Source organism: Crocuta crocuta, unplaced genomic scaffold (genome assembly GCF_008692635.1).
Source record: "Crocuta crocuta isolate KB4526 unplaced genomic scaffold, BGI_CrCroc_1.0 scaffold234, whole genome shotgun sequence".
NCBI lineage: Eukaryota > Metazoa > Chordata > Mammalia > Carnivora > Hyaenidae > Crocuta > Crocuta crocuta.
Window position 1 is genome coordinate 2,868,674 of NW_027529647.1, and position 14,399 is coordinate 2,883,072.

The following is a 14,399-nucleotide window of genomic DNA, read 5'->3' on the forward strand; positions in this document are numbered from 1 at the left end:
AAACTCGCCCCGCACTTCCGGCAGCGGGCCGGGGCCGAGGGCAGCCGCCGAGCTTGCTGGGAGTCGTAGTTCCCGGGCCGCTCTCTGGCGGAAATGAAGGGCCGAACGTTGCGTCACGTAGCGTGGCCGCGGGGACTGCCGGGTAGTGTAGTCCGCCGGACTCCAGCATGAGCGCGACGGGAGTGAGGATGGTGACCAGGAGCCGCAGCCGGGGCCCGGGGGCCGGGCCGCTGGGGGGTGGGGCGAAGGCCGCGCCGCTCCGGAGGGGAGAGGCGGCTGCAGGTAGTGCCGCGCCTGGGTCGGAGCCTGGGGAGAGAGGCGGGGGAAGGGGCCTGCAGGGGGCTGGGGTTCAGGGTCGCCCCCACGTGAGGGCCTGGCTCCCACCCTGCGCTCTGTTCCTGGGACGCAGGGGCCGCCCCAGGGACCGGGACCGGGTGCTCCCATTTCCGCCACCGTCGTACCGAACTGGAAGCCTGCCACGGGATACTCCACTTGTGCCAGGCTCCCTGTGGGCAGACCAGACTTGTCCTCGTAGCCGCTTCCCTCTTAGAGAGACCCGGTGCCGCCGGAAGTCCTCTCCCCCTGCTAGCGGGTCCCTCCCGGAGGGCGTGGTCTTCGTTGTGTTCATCCTCCTAGGCGATAAGGATCTAGGGACTGGGGGGGGCGGGGAGCAAGACCCACAGGCCCCTGCGACGTGCCCTGCAGGGCGGCCGGCGGGGGTTCTCAGGCACCCCGTGAACTCCAGAGTAGTCCAGACAGGGAGACCCACAATGACACAAGCACTGCGGAGGCACTGGGGCGAGGAGAAGGGGGTGACAGTGCCAGCTGGGCAGGCAGGTACTGTGATGCTGCGGTAGAGTTTGGAGTTCGCCTCCAGTAACAAGGAAAAATCAATGAGGAGGTGTAAACGGAAGTGATGCAATCTCTTTTGGGTCGGAAATTTCTTTCTGGCACAGTGTGGAGACTAGATTGGGGGAGTGGGGGGCACCATGGTGGAGGGTTCAGGCCTCCTGTGCTAACGAAGACTTGGTCAGGAAGGCAGTGGCGTAAGGAGGGCAGAGCCGTCACAAGTGCGGGTTGCAGAGGCCAGAGCACCCCCACTGTGGTCGGTGGTTGTTGAATGAATGATGCTGGGTGAGTAGCAGGTAGGGCGCCGCCCGCACCCCACCCTCACCTGTGGCCCCTGCTGAATGCACGGAATGGCACTGTTTGCAGAAGGAAGGAAGAGCCACAGCCCTGCAAGGCATCAGCGGAAGACGCAAAAACTGAATGTGGCCTACGAGGCCTCAGATCACCAGGAAGGAGAAGACACCAGACCCCTCAGGGCACCAAGCTGGGAGCCCCAGGACTGGCGGCAGCAGCTGCTCAACATCCGCACCATGAGGAGCGGGAAGGACGCACCCGTGGACTGGCTGGGGGCTGAGCACTGCTATGACTCCAGCGCACCCCCGAAGGTAGGCCGGGGCCCCCGCTGCCTGGTGACGCCCTTTGGACAAGGCACTTGCTTCCTCTCAGGCCTCTGGTGGGGCACAGCCTGACACGTGGCAGCTCGTGGCTGGCACCGTCACCTTCAGGACCCGGAGCGCCAGCCGGCGTCACTGTGTCATCGCGGCCACTCAGCGGCTCAGGACTGCCTGTACCCGGGGCTCCCCGCTCTGTTTCCTATCGGCAGAGCCCAGGCCCCGCAGGGGAGCTCGGTAGTGTTTGCTGAGAGTTCCTCCCACTTCATGGCCTGGAGCCTGATCCTTAGACCGACTCGAGTCCAGTCCCAACCCTGCTGCCAGGGACCCGGGTGCACGTACTTCTTTGGGCTTCATCTGCTCGTGGTGTTAGTAGTCACAGAGCAGGGACAGGCACGGTAGCAGCCGCTGGGTGGTGAGCGCCCACTGCCGGGCAGGATTCTAAGTGTTGTGATCACTCATGTTACCTTCCGGTGATCCCGTGAGGCAGGTACTGTTGTCCCCGCGTCACGTGTGAAGAAACAGAACAAGCCCCTGCCAGACCCCGCGTGCGCTCTGCTGGCCAGGGCGGTGGAAGGCCGAGGCCCCACCCAGGGTAACAGGTGGAGGTGATAAAGGGCTTGGCTGGGGCCCAGCCCACGAGGAGCACCCAGGCCCGGCCACTACCCTGGTCCCTGGCACTGTGCCGGCAGGTGCGGAGGTACCAGGTGCTGCTGTCCCTGATGCTCTCCAGCCAGACCAAGGACCAGGTGACAGCAGGTGCCATGCAGCGACTGCGGGCTCGGGGCCTGACAGTGGACAGCGTCCTGCAGATGGATGACAACACGCTGGGCACGCTTATCTACCCTGTCGGCTTCTGGAGGGTGAGCCCACTGGCCTGGAGACTGGGCGGTGCCACTGGTCCAGGGAAGACATCAGGAGGCGGGGGGGGGGGGTACCTCAGGGACCTGGATGTGAGTTCCTGCTGGAGCCCCGGCCCCTCTGACCCGCAGATGGACCTGGGGCTGTAGGGCCTCCCTCCTTGGTCTTTCCTGTTTGCGCCCACCCCTTCCTTCCTCCACCTCCCCACCCAGCTGCCTGGCGCTTCCCTTCCTCCCCAAGGCTGCCCACCAGCCTTTCCCTTTGTTTACTCCAGGCGTCCCTGGAGTGCGTCACCCTCTTCTGCCGGAGCCCCAGCAGGCCCCGGAGCCCTGGGTGGCGAGTGGGCGGACCTGTTGAAGGCAGCCAGGCGGGTGGAGCCGCTTCCCCTTGGCACTGGCGTGGGCCGCAGTCCTGTCAGATGGGTTTTAAATAGCCCTCTGCACTCAGGCACAGAATGGGAACCACCCAGCTGGCCTGGTGGCTGGAGGGGGAGCCCCAGGCTCCAGCCTTCCTTTCTGAAGGCGCAGGTGCTGAGCCATGGCTGGCCCTGCCTAGCCTACCTGGCCTCTGAGGGAATGACAGGGCAGGGGACCTGAGCTAGACCCCACCCACGTCATGGGTCCAGGCACGTGGGAAGCGGGCCGGGGCCTGTACCGGGCTGCCCTCGGCTCATTCCCACCTCCTGGCGGGACAGCACAGACAGGAGCCTGTGAGTGTGTCTTGGGCGGGTGACGGGCAGCTCCGGGCGCCTATGGCTCTGCCTCGGGACTCATCCTCCCCAGTCAGACTCCGCTGTCCACCTCCAGGGCTGACCGCCCCTTCCACCTTTCAGAACAAGGTGAAGTACATCAAACAGACCAGTGCCATCCTGCAGCAGCGCTATGGCGGAGACATCCCGGCTTCTGTGCCCGAGCTGGTGGCACTGCCAGGCGTTGGACCCAAGATGGCACACTTGGCCATGGCCGTGGCCTGGGGTACCGTGTCAGGCATTGGTGAGTGGCATACACCCACAGGGAGGACAGGGCAGGGCTGGCCGCCATCCGGGCTCCCCATGTCCTGTGATCTGCGACCCCAGCTTGTGTCTCCTCACCCCTAGCTTAGCCCAAAGGGTCAGAAAGATGTTTCTAGCAGTGAGCTAGGCCTGCCTCACCTGCAGATCGGTACTCGTGGGAGAAGATCCTATGGGCCGAGCACCTACTGCGCACGGGGCTCTGAGAGGCCTTGGGGACGGACCCAAGGTCTACGTGTGGCACTGTCGGAGCTGGCCCAGTCCGGGGCAACAGGGCAGACCTCCTGAGGGGGTGATAACTGAGCCAAGAACCGGAGAGTGAGGCGGGGCTGGCCAGGCAGAAGGAACAGCATCCGCAAAGCCGTCCGGTGAGAGAAAGGCTGGCAGGAGGCTCAAAACTGAGCACAGGCAGACTGGGGGGCGCAGTAAGGGCAGGGGGGTGCCTGGGGAAGGAGGACGGGCTGGGGATGCAGGGATGAGGAGCTCGGGAGAGCCTCTCCTGGAATCCGTTTCCTGACAGCGGTGGATCTCCAAGTGAAGACAGACCCCGGTCAGGGCGTGACTGCTGCTTCAGGCCTTTGCCCAGAGAGTTGGGGTTCCTGAGGCCAGGCAACAGCGGCCTGACCTTACCTTGACCTCTCTCTGTGTGCCCCCACCCTGGGCTCCTCTGGAGCTTCTGCAGGGGCTGGGGAGGAGGTGGGAACTTCCCCAGTGCTTCCTCAGCTTCTAGAGCCTGCTACCTGGGGTGGGGACCCTTCTGAGCCGTGTGCCCAGGTAGGAGGGCAGCACGGGGCCAAGGGCCCTGACTGTGAAGCTAAGGCTGCAGCCCAGCAGCCCCAGAGGCTGGCACCGGACCAGGCGGGGGCTAGGGCGGAGCCTCCCCCCCCCACCCCCAGGCTTCTACAGCCGCCAGCCTCCCAGCAGATACTTGAGCTTATCTGGGCAGCTGTCCTCGGCTGCCCAGTCCCAGGAGGGGTCCCGCAAGTCTGTGGGGGAAGGGCTCACAGCCCAGGCGACTGGACTTTGGGAGCAGCAGACGCATCGGGAAGAAGTGTCAGAGTCTCCGCCTTTCTGGTTGTCTGTGGGCACGGCCCCCTGTAAGGAGATCCTGGGAAGGGTGGGCCTCCGGGTGACAGGGAACATGGTCACCTCTGTGGTACAGAGATGGAAACTGGGGCTTGGCAGCCCACTACTGTGACCCCTGCATGCTCTCTGTGTTCCCAGGGTGCGCCCCCGTCAGAGCCTTTTTCCAGACTGTCGGTAGCAGGGGAAGGGAGCCGATGTGGGACTCACTTTCTCTGTTGCAAAGTGCAGAGAAGGCAGGGACTGCCACAGGCAGGGAGGAAGAGCCCCCCGTGAGCAGGTGCCCGGGCCAGGCCCTGGGGTGGCCGGCGAAGGGGGGTAGGGACTGTGGCGCAAGCAGATGACAGCTGCAGCTGGCCTGGCCACACCCCCTGTGTCCCTGACCGTGCAGTGGCAGGTGCAGGCTCTGTGGGTCGGGACCTCGAGCCAACCCCCCGGCCTGGCGCCCACAGCTGGCACCTGGACCAGGAGGCGCTGCGGCACCCCGCGTGGAGGGCCCGCCCTCTGTGCAGTTGTGGGCCCTCCACGGAAGCCCGGGGCTGACCTGGTCCTGTCTCCCAGCAGCGGTGGACACGCACGTGCACAGAATTGCCAACAGGCTCGGGTGGACCAGGACGGCGACCAAGTCCCCGGAGAAGACCCGCACTGCCCTGGAGGAGTGGCTGCCCCGGTGCGGCAGGGTGGGCACGGGCAGGGCTCCCCGGGCGCTGCCGCCCTCTCTGACGCCCTCTACCTTCACAGGGAGCTGTGGAGTGAGATCAACGGACTGTTGGTGGGCTTCGGCCAGCAGACTTGTCTGCCCGTCCACCCACGCTGCCAGGGCTGCCTCAACCGGACGCTGTGCCCGGCCGCACGGGGCCTCTGAGGACCACAAAGCCGTGGCCCCCCGTACGCCGTTCTGGGTAGGCACTGTGTGCTTTTGCTGGGGAGCCCCATCCTGTTTATAATAAAGCTTGGGAGTTGTTTGCAGTTGGGGTCTGGCTGAGTCTTTTTTTTTTAAGTTTATTTATTTTGAGAGAGAGCACCAGCGGGGGAGGCAGAGAGAGGGAGAGACAATCCTAAGCAGTCTCTGTGCTGGCGCAGAGCCTGATGCAGGGATCAAACTCACAAATGGTGAGATCTTGACCTGAGCCGAGATCAAGAGTCTGACGATTAACCAGCTGTGCCCCCCAAGCGCCCCCGGGGTCTGGCTGAGTCTTACCCCAGGGGGTTAGGCACAGGCTGGGAAGCATGGGCAGGAGCTGTGTGTTGCCCCTGTTCTGGTGTCTGAACCGGGCTGCCTGGGAGGCTGGGGTGGGGACGTGACAATCTGGGCTCTGTGCTGGGTGGGGGTGGGGGTGATGGATGTGCAGGAGTCGGACGGAGGAGATGGGTCGTGGGAGCCAGCTGTGGCCAGCTGCCGAGAAGCGCGCAGGAGACCTGGGCCTCCTCCCTCCTGGGGTCCACGCCTCCCTCCTGAACTTATGCACTCTGAGAGCCCTCTGCCAGGCAGCCCTGCCCTATGTTTACAGAGCCACCCAGCCTCCAAAGTAACACCAGAGAGCCACGGGGCACGGCACCAACCTGTGGGTGCCTGCGGGGGCAGCACAAGGGCAGAGACTAGCACGGGGAGTGTCAAGGATCTGGAAGGCATTGAGGGCAACTTCCCGGGGGAGGGCAAGGAGGAGGCCAACCTATCGAGGGCACCAGAGCGTACCAGTGAAGGAGGGAGCAGGGCTCTGCGTCACAGGGCTCCCCAGGGGCGGTGGAGCGGGAGCTGAGAGAGGGCGGTCTTGGCCACCTGGCGGATCCAGTGGAAGAGGCTTAGGAATGGGACTCTGCAGCAGCCGAGACTGGGGTTCCCGGGGCCCGCTGCCTTCCTGCCCAGACCACAGCCCCCCACCCACAAGCAAGGGCTCAGGAAGGACAGAGGCGGCCAAGGGTCTGAGGAAGGCCTGTTTATTCGGAGGGCGCGCATGCGCTATGGCTTACAGGGCGGACAGCAATGTCGGTCGGGTTCAGGGCAGAGAGGAAAGGGAGAGTGGGTGGGGTCTCCTGGGGGCAGGCAGGCTCTCCCCCAGCCTCAGGGCTGTGGCACAGGGCCAAAAGGCCCGTCCAGAGGCCACCCTCTTCGGGGACACAGGGCCTCTATCCTCAGGCCCCTGGGAGCCCAGGCCCTGCGCCCTAGACCAGTTCAGCGGGAACTTGGGGGGGGCCGGGTCTAGCGATCCGCCACAGCAGGGAGGAGGAAGGGGGCAGCTCCTACAGCCACATCTGGCCTCCCCAGCCTCACCCTGAAGCCCCCACACTCACAGCCTGGTCCCCCTACATTTCTCTGTCCCTGGAAGTGCCCGGGGCTCCCAGTTGGGAAGGCTGTCACTGAGGAGTGGGGAGGAAGTGGTTCGCAGAGAAAGGTTTGTTTTATTGCAATTACTTAGAGAGCACGTCCTANTTTTTTGTTGAGTTTTTTTTTTTTTCTCTTTTGGAAGAAAAGCAGAAACAAATTCCTTTAAGTCAGCAGGCCCGGGCAGAGCAGCAAGGGCCGGGCCCAAGGTCGCCACTCCCTCTCCCTCTCTCACTTCTAGGGGGGCCCCCTTCCCTCTCCCCTCTCCCTTCTCCAGCACCCAGCAGGTAGGAGGGCAGGATGGGGCGCACCGGGGCGCACGCTGGTTCCTGGATGACGGTGGGCCCAGCACGGCTTCTAGGGGTGAGGAGGCACCCCATCCAGTCCGCTGAGGCTTGCTTGGGGAACTCTGGGCTGGGCCCGTGCAGGGAGGAGGCCGGGTCGCCGGCAAACAGGCAGGGAGGGGCTCAGAAGTTGCTGAAGATCTCGCGCTTCCGGTTCCAGTCCATCTGTGGTGCCCGCTTGTTGACCCGGGTGGCTCTCGCCTTCTCCTTGGCCTCGGCCGCCGTGGGGCTCAGGTGCAGGCCACTCTCCTGAAAGGGGTCACGTTTCCAAGTGCTGCTGTCCTGGGGGCAAGCAGAGTGGGCAGGTGGTCAGAGTGAGCCCTGGACCCAAGCCCTCAGTCAGGTGACCCTTCCCAGGGAGTTCCTACCAGAGGCCTTCTGATCAGGCTGGGGCAGCAGGTCCAAGAGGGCTTCCTGGAGGTGGTGACCCCACTGCCCAGGGCCGACAGCTCCACAAACACCCACCCCCAAGGCCTCTGACCCCCCAGTGTGTGATCACAGCAGTGGGGTTCGGGCAGGCACTTGCTACCTCAGTGTCCTTGTCTAAGCCAGGCAGATCACTTCGGGATGAACACGCTGAGCCACCATTGAGCTGGGAAACCAAGGGCAAGGTGTGGCTTCAGGGATCCTGCCCAGGAGCTGCCGGTGCACGCACAGACACACACGCACACACGTGCCCACACGCACGTCAGAGCTGCACTCATTCTGAAAGCTACACCCAGCCTGGGCAGGACGCTGACACGCAGCAGGGAGCGGGCAGGTGGCCTGGCCCCGGCCGGCCCCCAACAGGAATCACCCACAGGAGCATCACCTGGGGTGAAGCCAGGGCCAGCTTCGCAAGGAGAGACTGAGTATGACTCTAGGCTGCCAGCCAGCACCGGGCAGAGGGCACAAGGGGCCTGTGGGGCCGGGATGTGGCTGACCCAGGACAGGCCCCATGGCAGGCATGAAAGCTGGAAGTGACTGGGCAAGACTGCGTCTCACATTCACACCGACGCAAGGAGATCTGGAGCTGGGGGCTCCGTCGGGCCTGCGGATCCCCAGAGCCCCCCCTGCGGGCTCCCGGACCTGCCCTGTCCACCCCACCCTCTCACCTGGGCAGGGCTGGTCCCATTGGTGACTGGTGACGGCAGTGGACCTGTGGGCACAGTGTGTCAGCGGCTGCCCAGCCCCCGCCCCGCTCCTCCCCGTCCCCAGGGGGTGGCCCACCTTCCACATGCTCCTCGGTGGGTGTGACCCGTAGCCGCTTGAAGTGCTCGTCCGTCTCGGGGTCCACCACCAGCAGCCGGGCCTCGGCCTCCCGCGCCTTGATGCTGGCGACCACCTCTGCGTGGCGCAGCCCCTCCACATTCTGCCCATTTACCTGCCACCAGCAGCACAGGGTCAGTACTGCCTGAGGTCGGGCCCCCGAAGGCCCCCTGAGCCACCTGGCCAGGTGTGGCATCAAATATTCATCAACATTGTCACCAGCCGTGGCAGCAAGAGGGATACCAGCTCGGGTTCCCGGCATGTTCCCTCCTCCAGCAAGGACCTCCCTGCCCAGACACACACGCAGGGGCATGGGCCAAAGACACCCCGGGGGTGGAGGGACACGGGCCCAGACACGCTCTGGGGAGGGGGGGGGTGACACAGGCCAGAGATACACTGGAGGGTGGGGATAGGGGCACAGACACACACATGTGTGTGACAGGTACCTCGATGAGTCGGTCCTGGGCGCGGAGGCCAGAGTGAGCCGCAGGCGAGCCTGGGTCCACAGAGCGAATATACTGTCCTGGCCGGGACTTGTCACTGTGCAGGTTGAACCCATAGCCCTGGGGGCCCTTTCGCAGGTGGCAGAGCCGAGGGCGTAGCTCCCGCGGGGGTCCACTGACATCCTGCAGGCACAGGAAACCAGGCTCAGCACTGCTCTCCCGCCCGCCCTGAGGCCACTGACCCAGCCCCCAAGGCCTCCAGGCCCCAGGATGAAGGTGCAAGGGTGGTGAGCTGGAGGGATCCCCAACCAACCCCACGCTCGACGTCACGCCCCGCCCAGCGGCCCCCGGTCTCAGGGACCAAGACGATGCACCCAAGCCTGCCTTGCCCCCTCCCCGTCCCGCACCCCCCTCTCCTAGTTAGGCTGCTGTGACGGAGCTCCAGCCACAGGATCCTAAGCAAAGCCTCAACTTCCAAACCCCCAAACAACTTCAAAAAGGACCGGGGCTTTGCAGGGGTGCTGACAGAATCAGCTGAGGGGCAGCGCTGAGCACAGGTGAGGGTGGTAGGAGAAGCCAGGGGAGATGAGCGACCACTGGCGACAGTGTCCTGGGGCTGCTGTGGCCCCTCCCCAACCCCCTCCCGAGTGTGCGGCTGACGCTGCTGGCTCTTGTTTTCTCTCCCGGCGGCCTCCATGGGACTGGTGGCGGTGCGATGTGTTTGCTTTCACATTCCAGAGCCAGCTGCGGCCACCCCCACCCCCACGGGGCCCAGAGACAGGGCACACGGGCTGGAGCCGAAGCCAAATGAGAAGGCCAAGTGCGGGACCTGCCCTCTTACGCTCCCCGCCAGAACACGGAAGGCCGACAGTGCCCCCCTACCCCCCACCCCGCCTTCGACAACCTGAGGCCGTGCCTCGCTTTACCTCTGGCATCCTGCAGCAGGGCTGTGGGTCAGGGGGGCGTGCGGGCAGGGGCCAGGCCCCGGGCCCCCCCGCCCAGCCACAGCCTGGGGCAGCGACCACAGTGCTGAGTGGCTAGCGGCCACCGGCGTTCGACTAAACATGGCGGGTGGCCGGAGCGCGCGGGCAGGCGGGCAGCTCAGGTTTCCCGGGCCGCCCAGGACTCAGGTGAGCCTGGAGGTGAGCGTGGGCAGGGCCGGGGTGCTCCCTGGGGCCCCGCCGTGACCCTCCATCTACCCTGACCCTCGGGGAGGCTCTCCAGGCTTTGGGCGCCTATCCCCTGCGGCCCAGGCTACCCCCCACCCCCGTGCCCACGCCAGCACCCAGACCTGGGAGCTCGTTCCAAACCTCGAATCTGGCCGTGAGGGCCCTAACTGCGGGCTGGCCCGGCTGCAGGACCGTGGGCCGCTTCTGGCACAGGGCAGGGGCTCCCACCTGTCCCAAACGCCCTCTTCCTGCCCAGCCTGCACCCCTCCCCTGGGACCTCGTCCCTGACCCCCAAAGCCTGCCCAGACACGTCCTCAGGATCCCCACCGCAGGCCACCACCCGGTCCCCATAACCAGGAACCCAGGGGACAGGGCTGCTGTTCCCAGGGCTCCGGCCGGGCAACAAGGGCAGAAGCCAGGGCGTGGCCCCCGAGGTCTCCAGGGCCCTGCTGCACAGGCTCACGCCCTCTCCCAGACACACCGGGGGGGCCCGTCCGGTGCCCGCTGTCGGAGCACATGGGCCCTGGGGCTGGCTGGTCAGGAGCAGGGCCAGGGCCAAGCACACCTTGCACGCGGACAGGGGCCCAGACAGCAGGGGCACAGTCAGGGACAGGACGTCTAAACACACACACACGGCTCGCAGACACACGGCGACACACGTGTGTGAGAGGACGGCCCCCTGGCGCTGAGCCCTACGGCCTCTTCTCACGCCCTCCACAGTGACCTCCCTGGCAGGTCTCTCAAGGCCCCCAAACAGGAAGCAGGACCGCGGGAGTATCCGGGGCCGCGAGGCCAGGCTGAAGTCACATCCGGGTTTGGGACCATCCTGGCCATCTCCCTGCCTCAACCTGGCTCGGCCACAGCTCGCGACACCAGCCAAGAGGCTTCTCCTGAAGCCTTGCCTAAATTCCTCTCCTGAATCCAGGGAGCAGCAAGCCCAGCACGCGACCCTCCAGTTGAGAGGCTGCAATGTGGGGGGGGGGGCCCGGAGGCGTGGAGAGGCCCGTGGAGAGGCCCCCAGAAGCGGCGGGTCAGGAGGGGGCGCAGGCAGGCCCTGGCGCATTGCTCAAATTCCTCGCTGCCTGCTCTGGCTCTCAGCACTTCCTGCCGCCTCCCAGCCAGGCCCTCAGGCTCCCACGGGCTCCCACGGGCTCCTGGCCGGGCAGCCCAGAGCCCGACAAGCCCTGGTCTCACAGCCGAGCCTGCGACCAGACAAAGGAGCTGGCATGGGGGATACCCCGGGAGCCGAGCTGTGCTGCCCCAGATGGTGACTCACCAGCCCAGGCAGAGAAAGGCCCCCATTGTTGCTCTGGGTCCAGCCGGCTTGCACCGGGGTGCCCCAAGTCCCCTCTCCTGACCCTGGAGGACACGGGCTAAGCCGGTCACCAGGGTCCTCCTTGCCCACGCTGCCCCCTCCCAGCCCCCGCCCAGCCTGACCTGCACAAGTCCCCAGGACGGGCTCCGTGGAGGGGCTCCTGGGGCAGGGGCCGCTGGTGTGGCACCCCCAGAGCGGGCCATGGGAGGCGGGACAGAGTTGCAGGCAGCGGGCGTCCAGCTGGAGTGGCCCGAGCTCTCTGGCCAGCCCAGGCCACCACCCCATTTATCCACCTCCCACCGCGGCCCGGGCTCCCCAGGGATGGGTGGGGACAGGGGGGCTGAGTCACTTTGGGGAGCAGGGTGGTGGCTGGGCTCCCCCTCCCGTGCTCGGCCCCGCTAGGCACCCCCTACTGGCTTGCTTTCGGCCTCAAGAAAGGAAGGAAGGAAGCTGCTGGAAGGCCCTGCCCTGCTCCCAGACCCCAGGCTGGGGGGACAGGGAGGTGGGGAGGGACCCCGGCGCCAGGACACCAGACAGGCTGCCGTGGCTCCCAGAGCCCCCGGGGTAGCTACCAGGCCGCATGCCAGGCAGCCAGCCCCTGCAGGGCTCTCCCTGTCACTCATTCTCAGACCCTCGGGGCCTCCAGAATGGGGGTGGGGGCCAGGGTCTGTCACCGCCTCCATGGCCCTGGTACCGCGAGCCGCCCCGTCTGTTTGGGGGCTGTCCCCTACCGTCACGGTCAGGATCAGCTGCACTGCAGCTGCAGAGCCGCCCCAGCCCGGTCTGGCCGGGGCTGAGTCACCACCACTGACGAGGACCCCGCAGGACCCAGCAGGAGGGACCGGCCGCGGCTGCGTGCTCCCTGCCCCGCCGCCCACACCCCAGCCGGCGCGGAGGAAAACTGGCCGAGCGGGGCCCGAGTGACCGTCGGGGCCGTGACGCCCAGCTTGGCCGTAAGCAAACCGCACACACCCCGCCCGGGTGCCCTGTCCGGCGGCACAGACGCCCAGCGGGAGAGTGGCCCTGCGTGGAAGAGCGCCCTCCCGGGGGCCCCGACAGCCGGGTCGTCCCGGGCGCGTCGGCCCCGCTCTTCCTTCTGACCCTCTGAACTCAACCAATCAGACACCGGGTCTCGGGCCGGGAGGGCGTGGGGGTCCACCCTGTCCCCTGGGCCTCTCCTGACCTTCTGGAGTCCCTGTCCCCAGGCCAGCCCCCACCACAGCGCCCCGTCAGTAGGGCCCCACTTTGTTCCTCTAAAAATACACCCAGAGGAAGCCCCCTCCTAGGGCTTCCTGCAGACACCAGAGCCTGAAATAGCAGAGGGGGAAGGTCCCACCCAAGGACAAGGTGCCTCGCACCCCACCCTCCAGATAAGGCCTGAGGGCGGATTTTTCCACAGGAAGGTGAAGTCAGCATTTGTGTCTAAATCAATGGACAAACGCCTGGGGGGAAGGGCACTTCCTCCTGGAGGTAAGATGCTTGAAGGAGCGCCTGCTCCGGGCAGGGCTGCAGGCCAGGGGCCCGGCCGCCCGCCAGCGCCCCATCCCCAGACCTCCTTGAAGCCACACATCTGACCCTGATGCCCCCTACTTGGGCCCTGACCAGCCCTGGGGGTTCATGCCCAGGCCTGTGCCCATGCTGGCTTCTCACCTGAAATGCCATCTGTCCCCCAGGACAGACGCCAGAGCGTCCAGTCACAAGCACCGCCAGCTCACACAGCAGGCATGCACACTCAGAAACTTTAGATCTCACACTGCCTAGGGCCGCCGGTTCTCGAAGTGCGGTTCTGGGGAACTCCTGCGACCGAATCCTTTGAAGACCTTTCTCTTGGAGCGCCTGGGTGGCTCAGTCAGGTGAGCGCCCGACTCTTGATTTCAGCTCAGGTCATGATCCCAGGGTCGTGGGATCGAGCCCAGCGGTGGGCTCCATGCTCAGATTATCACTTTCTCTCTCTGCTCTTCTCCCCACCTCCTCTCAAATTCAAGCAAACAGAAAAGAAGAGGGCGCCTGGGTGGCTCAGTCCGTTAAGCATCAGACTCTTGATCTTGGCTCAGGTCACAGTCTCACTGTTCTGACAGCACAGAACCTGCTTGGGATTCTCTGTCTCACTCTCTCGCTGCATCTGCCCTGCACACACGTGTTCTCTCTCTTTCTAATTAAAAAAAGACAGTTTCTTTAAAAAAAAAAAAAAAAAAAAAAAAAGGCCAGGGGGGCATGAGGGATAATAACCTTGGGACTTCAAGAGGTCAGAATAAGCACGGTGAGGCTCTTCCTCTCGGCCCCCCCAGGAGGGTCACCCCAAGTCCTGCTACCCGGAGGGAGGTGCGCACACACGGTAATTCCAGCTCTTCCGCCCTGGAGCAGAAGCAGGAAGGGAGAAGCACCCCAACCGCTGTAGACCCCAAGCTGAGGACCCAGCTTAGAGTGTCCTCAACCATGGAGAAGGACCAGCTCCCCCCTCCCAGGGCCTTCCCAGCACAAGCAGTCTCCTTAGACAGACAGACAGACAGACACCGGAGGCGAGCACAGAGCTAGGGACATCCCCGCAGTCCTCGGCCCCCAGGCCAGGCTTGCCAGAGTGACCTTCCCTGGGGAAGAGGGCTGGCGACTGCGGGGGGTGGGTGGGGACCAGGGCCAGGCAGCCCCGACCCCCCTGGCTGAGAACACAGGCTGAGGGCACAGAGAGGGGCCCCACGAGGCCAAGAGGGTAGCCCCAGGGGCCCCGAGAGGCAGAAGGGACGGAGACAGAGGCTCGTGGAGGTGAGCGGAGGGGAGATTCTGCGAGGGGTCAGGGTGCTCCCCGCGCAGAACCTGCGGTACCTTCGGGCCAGCCTCGGGGCCGAGACTGCTCGCCCGTGCCCAGTCCGGCTTCGGCTCCCAGGGGTCGTGGGTGGGCGGAAGCCCGTGCTGGGCCATCTCCTCCGTGCAGGTCAGCTGCCGCCTGCGGAGCTCCTCGTCCGTGTCCTTGTCCACCACCAGCAGCCGCGTCTGCCCTTCCACAGCCTTGATCCTCTGCACCACCTGGGACGGGCAGGTTGGCGGGGAGCAGGTCAGCGGGCAGCACCCGGGCAGCACACGGACAGGGGCACCACCCGGGGCTGGCCCAGGATCGCGGGCAGGCGGCTGGCCTGCCAGCGGTGGGCG

At 65.6% G+C, this 14,399-nt stretch overlaps 2 protein-coding genes across 7 annotated transcripts in view; one reads left to right on the plus strand and one right to left on the minus strand.

Annotated features, from left to right (window-relative positions):
- The first annotated feature begins 142 nt into the window (after positions 1 to 142).
- On the plus strand, positions 143 to 5,382 carry NTHL1 (nth like DNA glycosylase 1). 2 transcript variants are annotated; one of them, XM_077762638.1, is made up of 6 exons: positions 143 to 282; positions 1,216 to 1,454; positions 2,153 to 2,323; positions 3,154 to 3,313; positions 4,978 to 5,083; positions 5,155 to 5,382. In XM_077762638.1, the coding sequence occupies exons 1-6, from the start codon at positions 168 to 170 to the stop codon at positions 5,276 to 5,278; spliced, it is 915 nt and encodes a 304-aa protein (XP_077618764.1). In that variant the 5' UTR covers positions 143 to 167; the 3' UTR covers positions 5,279 to 5,382. The 2 variants fall into 2 exon arrangements, with proteins under 2 accessions (XP_077618764.1, XP_077618765.1); XM_077762639.1 differs by lacking the exon at positions 143 to 282 and adding an exon at positions 690 to 837.
- A 1,463-nt stretch (positions 5,383 to 6,845) lies between these two features.
- The window catches only part of NHERF2 (NHERF family PDZ scaffold protein 2), an 11,388-nt gene continuing 3,834 nt past the window's right edge, over positions 6,846 to 14,399 (minus strand). Inside the window, exons 2-7 of one of the 5 annotated variants that reach the window (XM_077762640.1) lie at positions 14,076 to 14,276; positions 8,775 to 8,954; positions 8,290 to 8,443; positions 8,175 to 8,218; positions 7,607 to 7,672; positions 6,846 to 7,362 (exon numbers count right to left, since the gene is read on the minus strand). In XM_077762640.1, the coding sequence (XP_077618766.1) occupies positions 7,204 to 7,362; positions 7,607 to 7,672; positions 8,175 to 8,218; positions 8,290 to 8,443; positions 8,775 to 8,954; positions 14,076 to 14,276 (804 nt within the window). In that variant the 3' untranslated portion in view covers positions 6,846 to 7,203. Of the gene's footprint in view, positions 7,363 to 7,606; positions 7,673 to 8,174; positions 8,219 to 8,289; positions 8,444 to 8,774; positions 8,955 to 11,377; positions 11,517 to 14,075; positions 14,277 to 14,399 lie in introns of those variants that run through there. The other 4 variants (XM_077762641.1, XM_077762644.1, XM_077762645.1 and 1 more) reach the window with 4 other exon arrangements.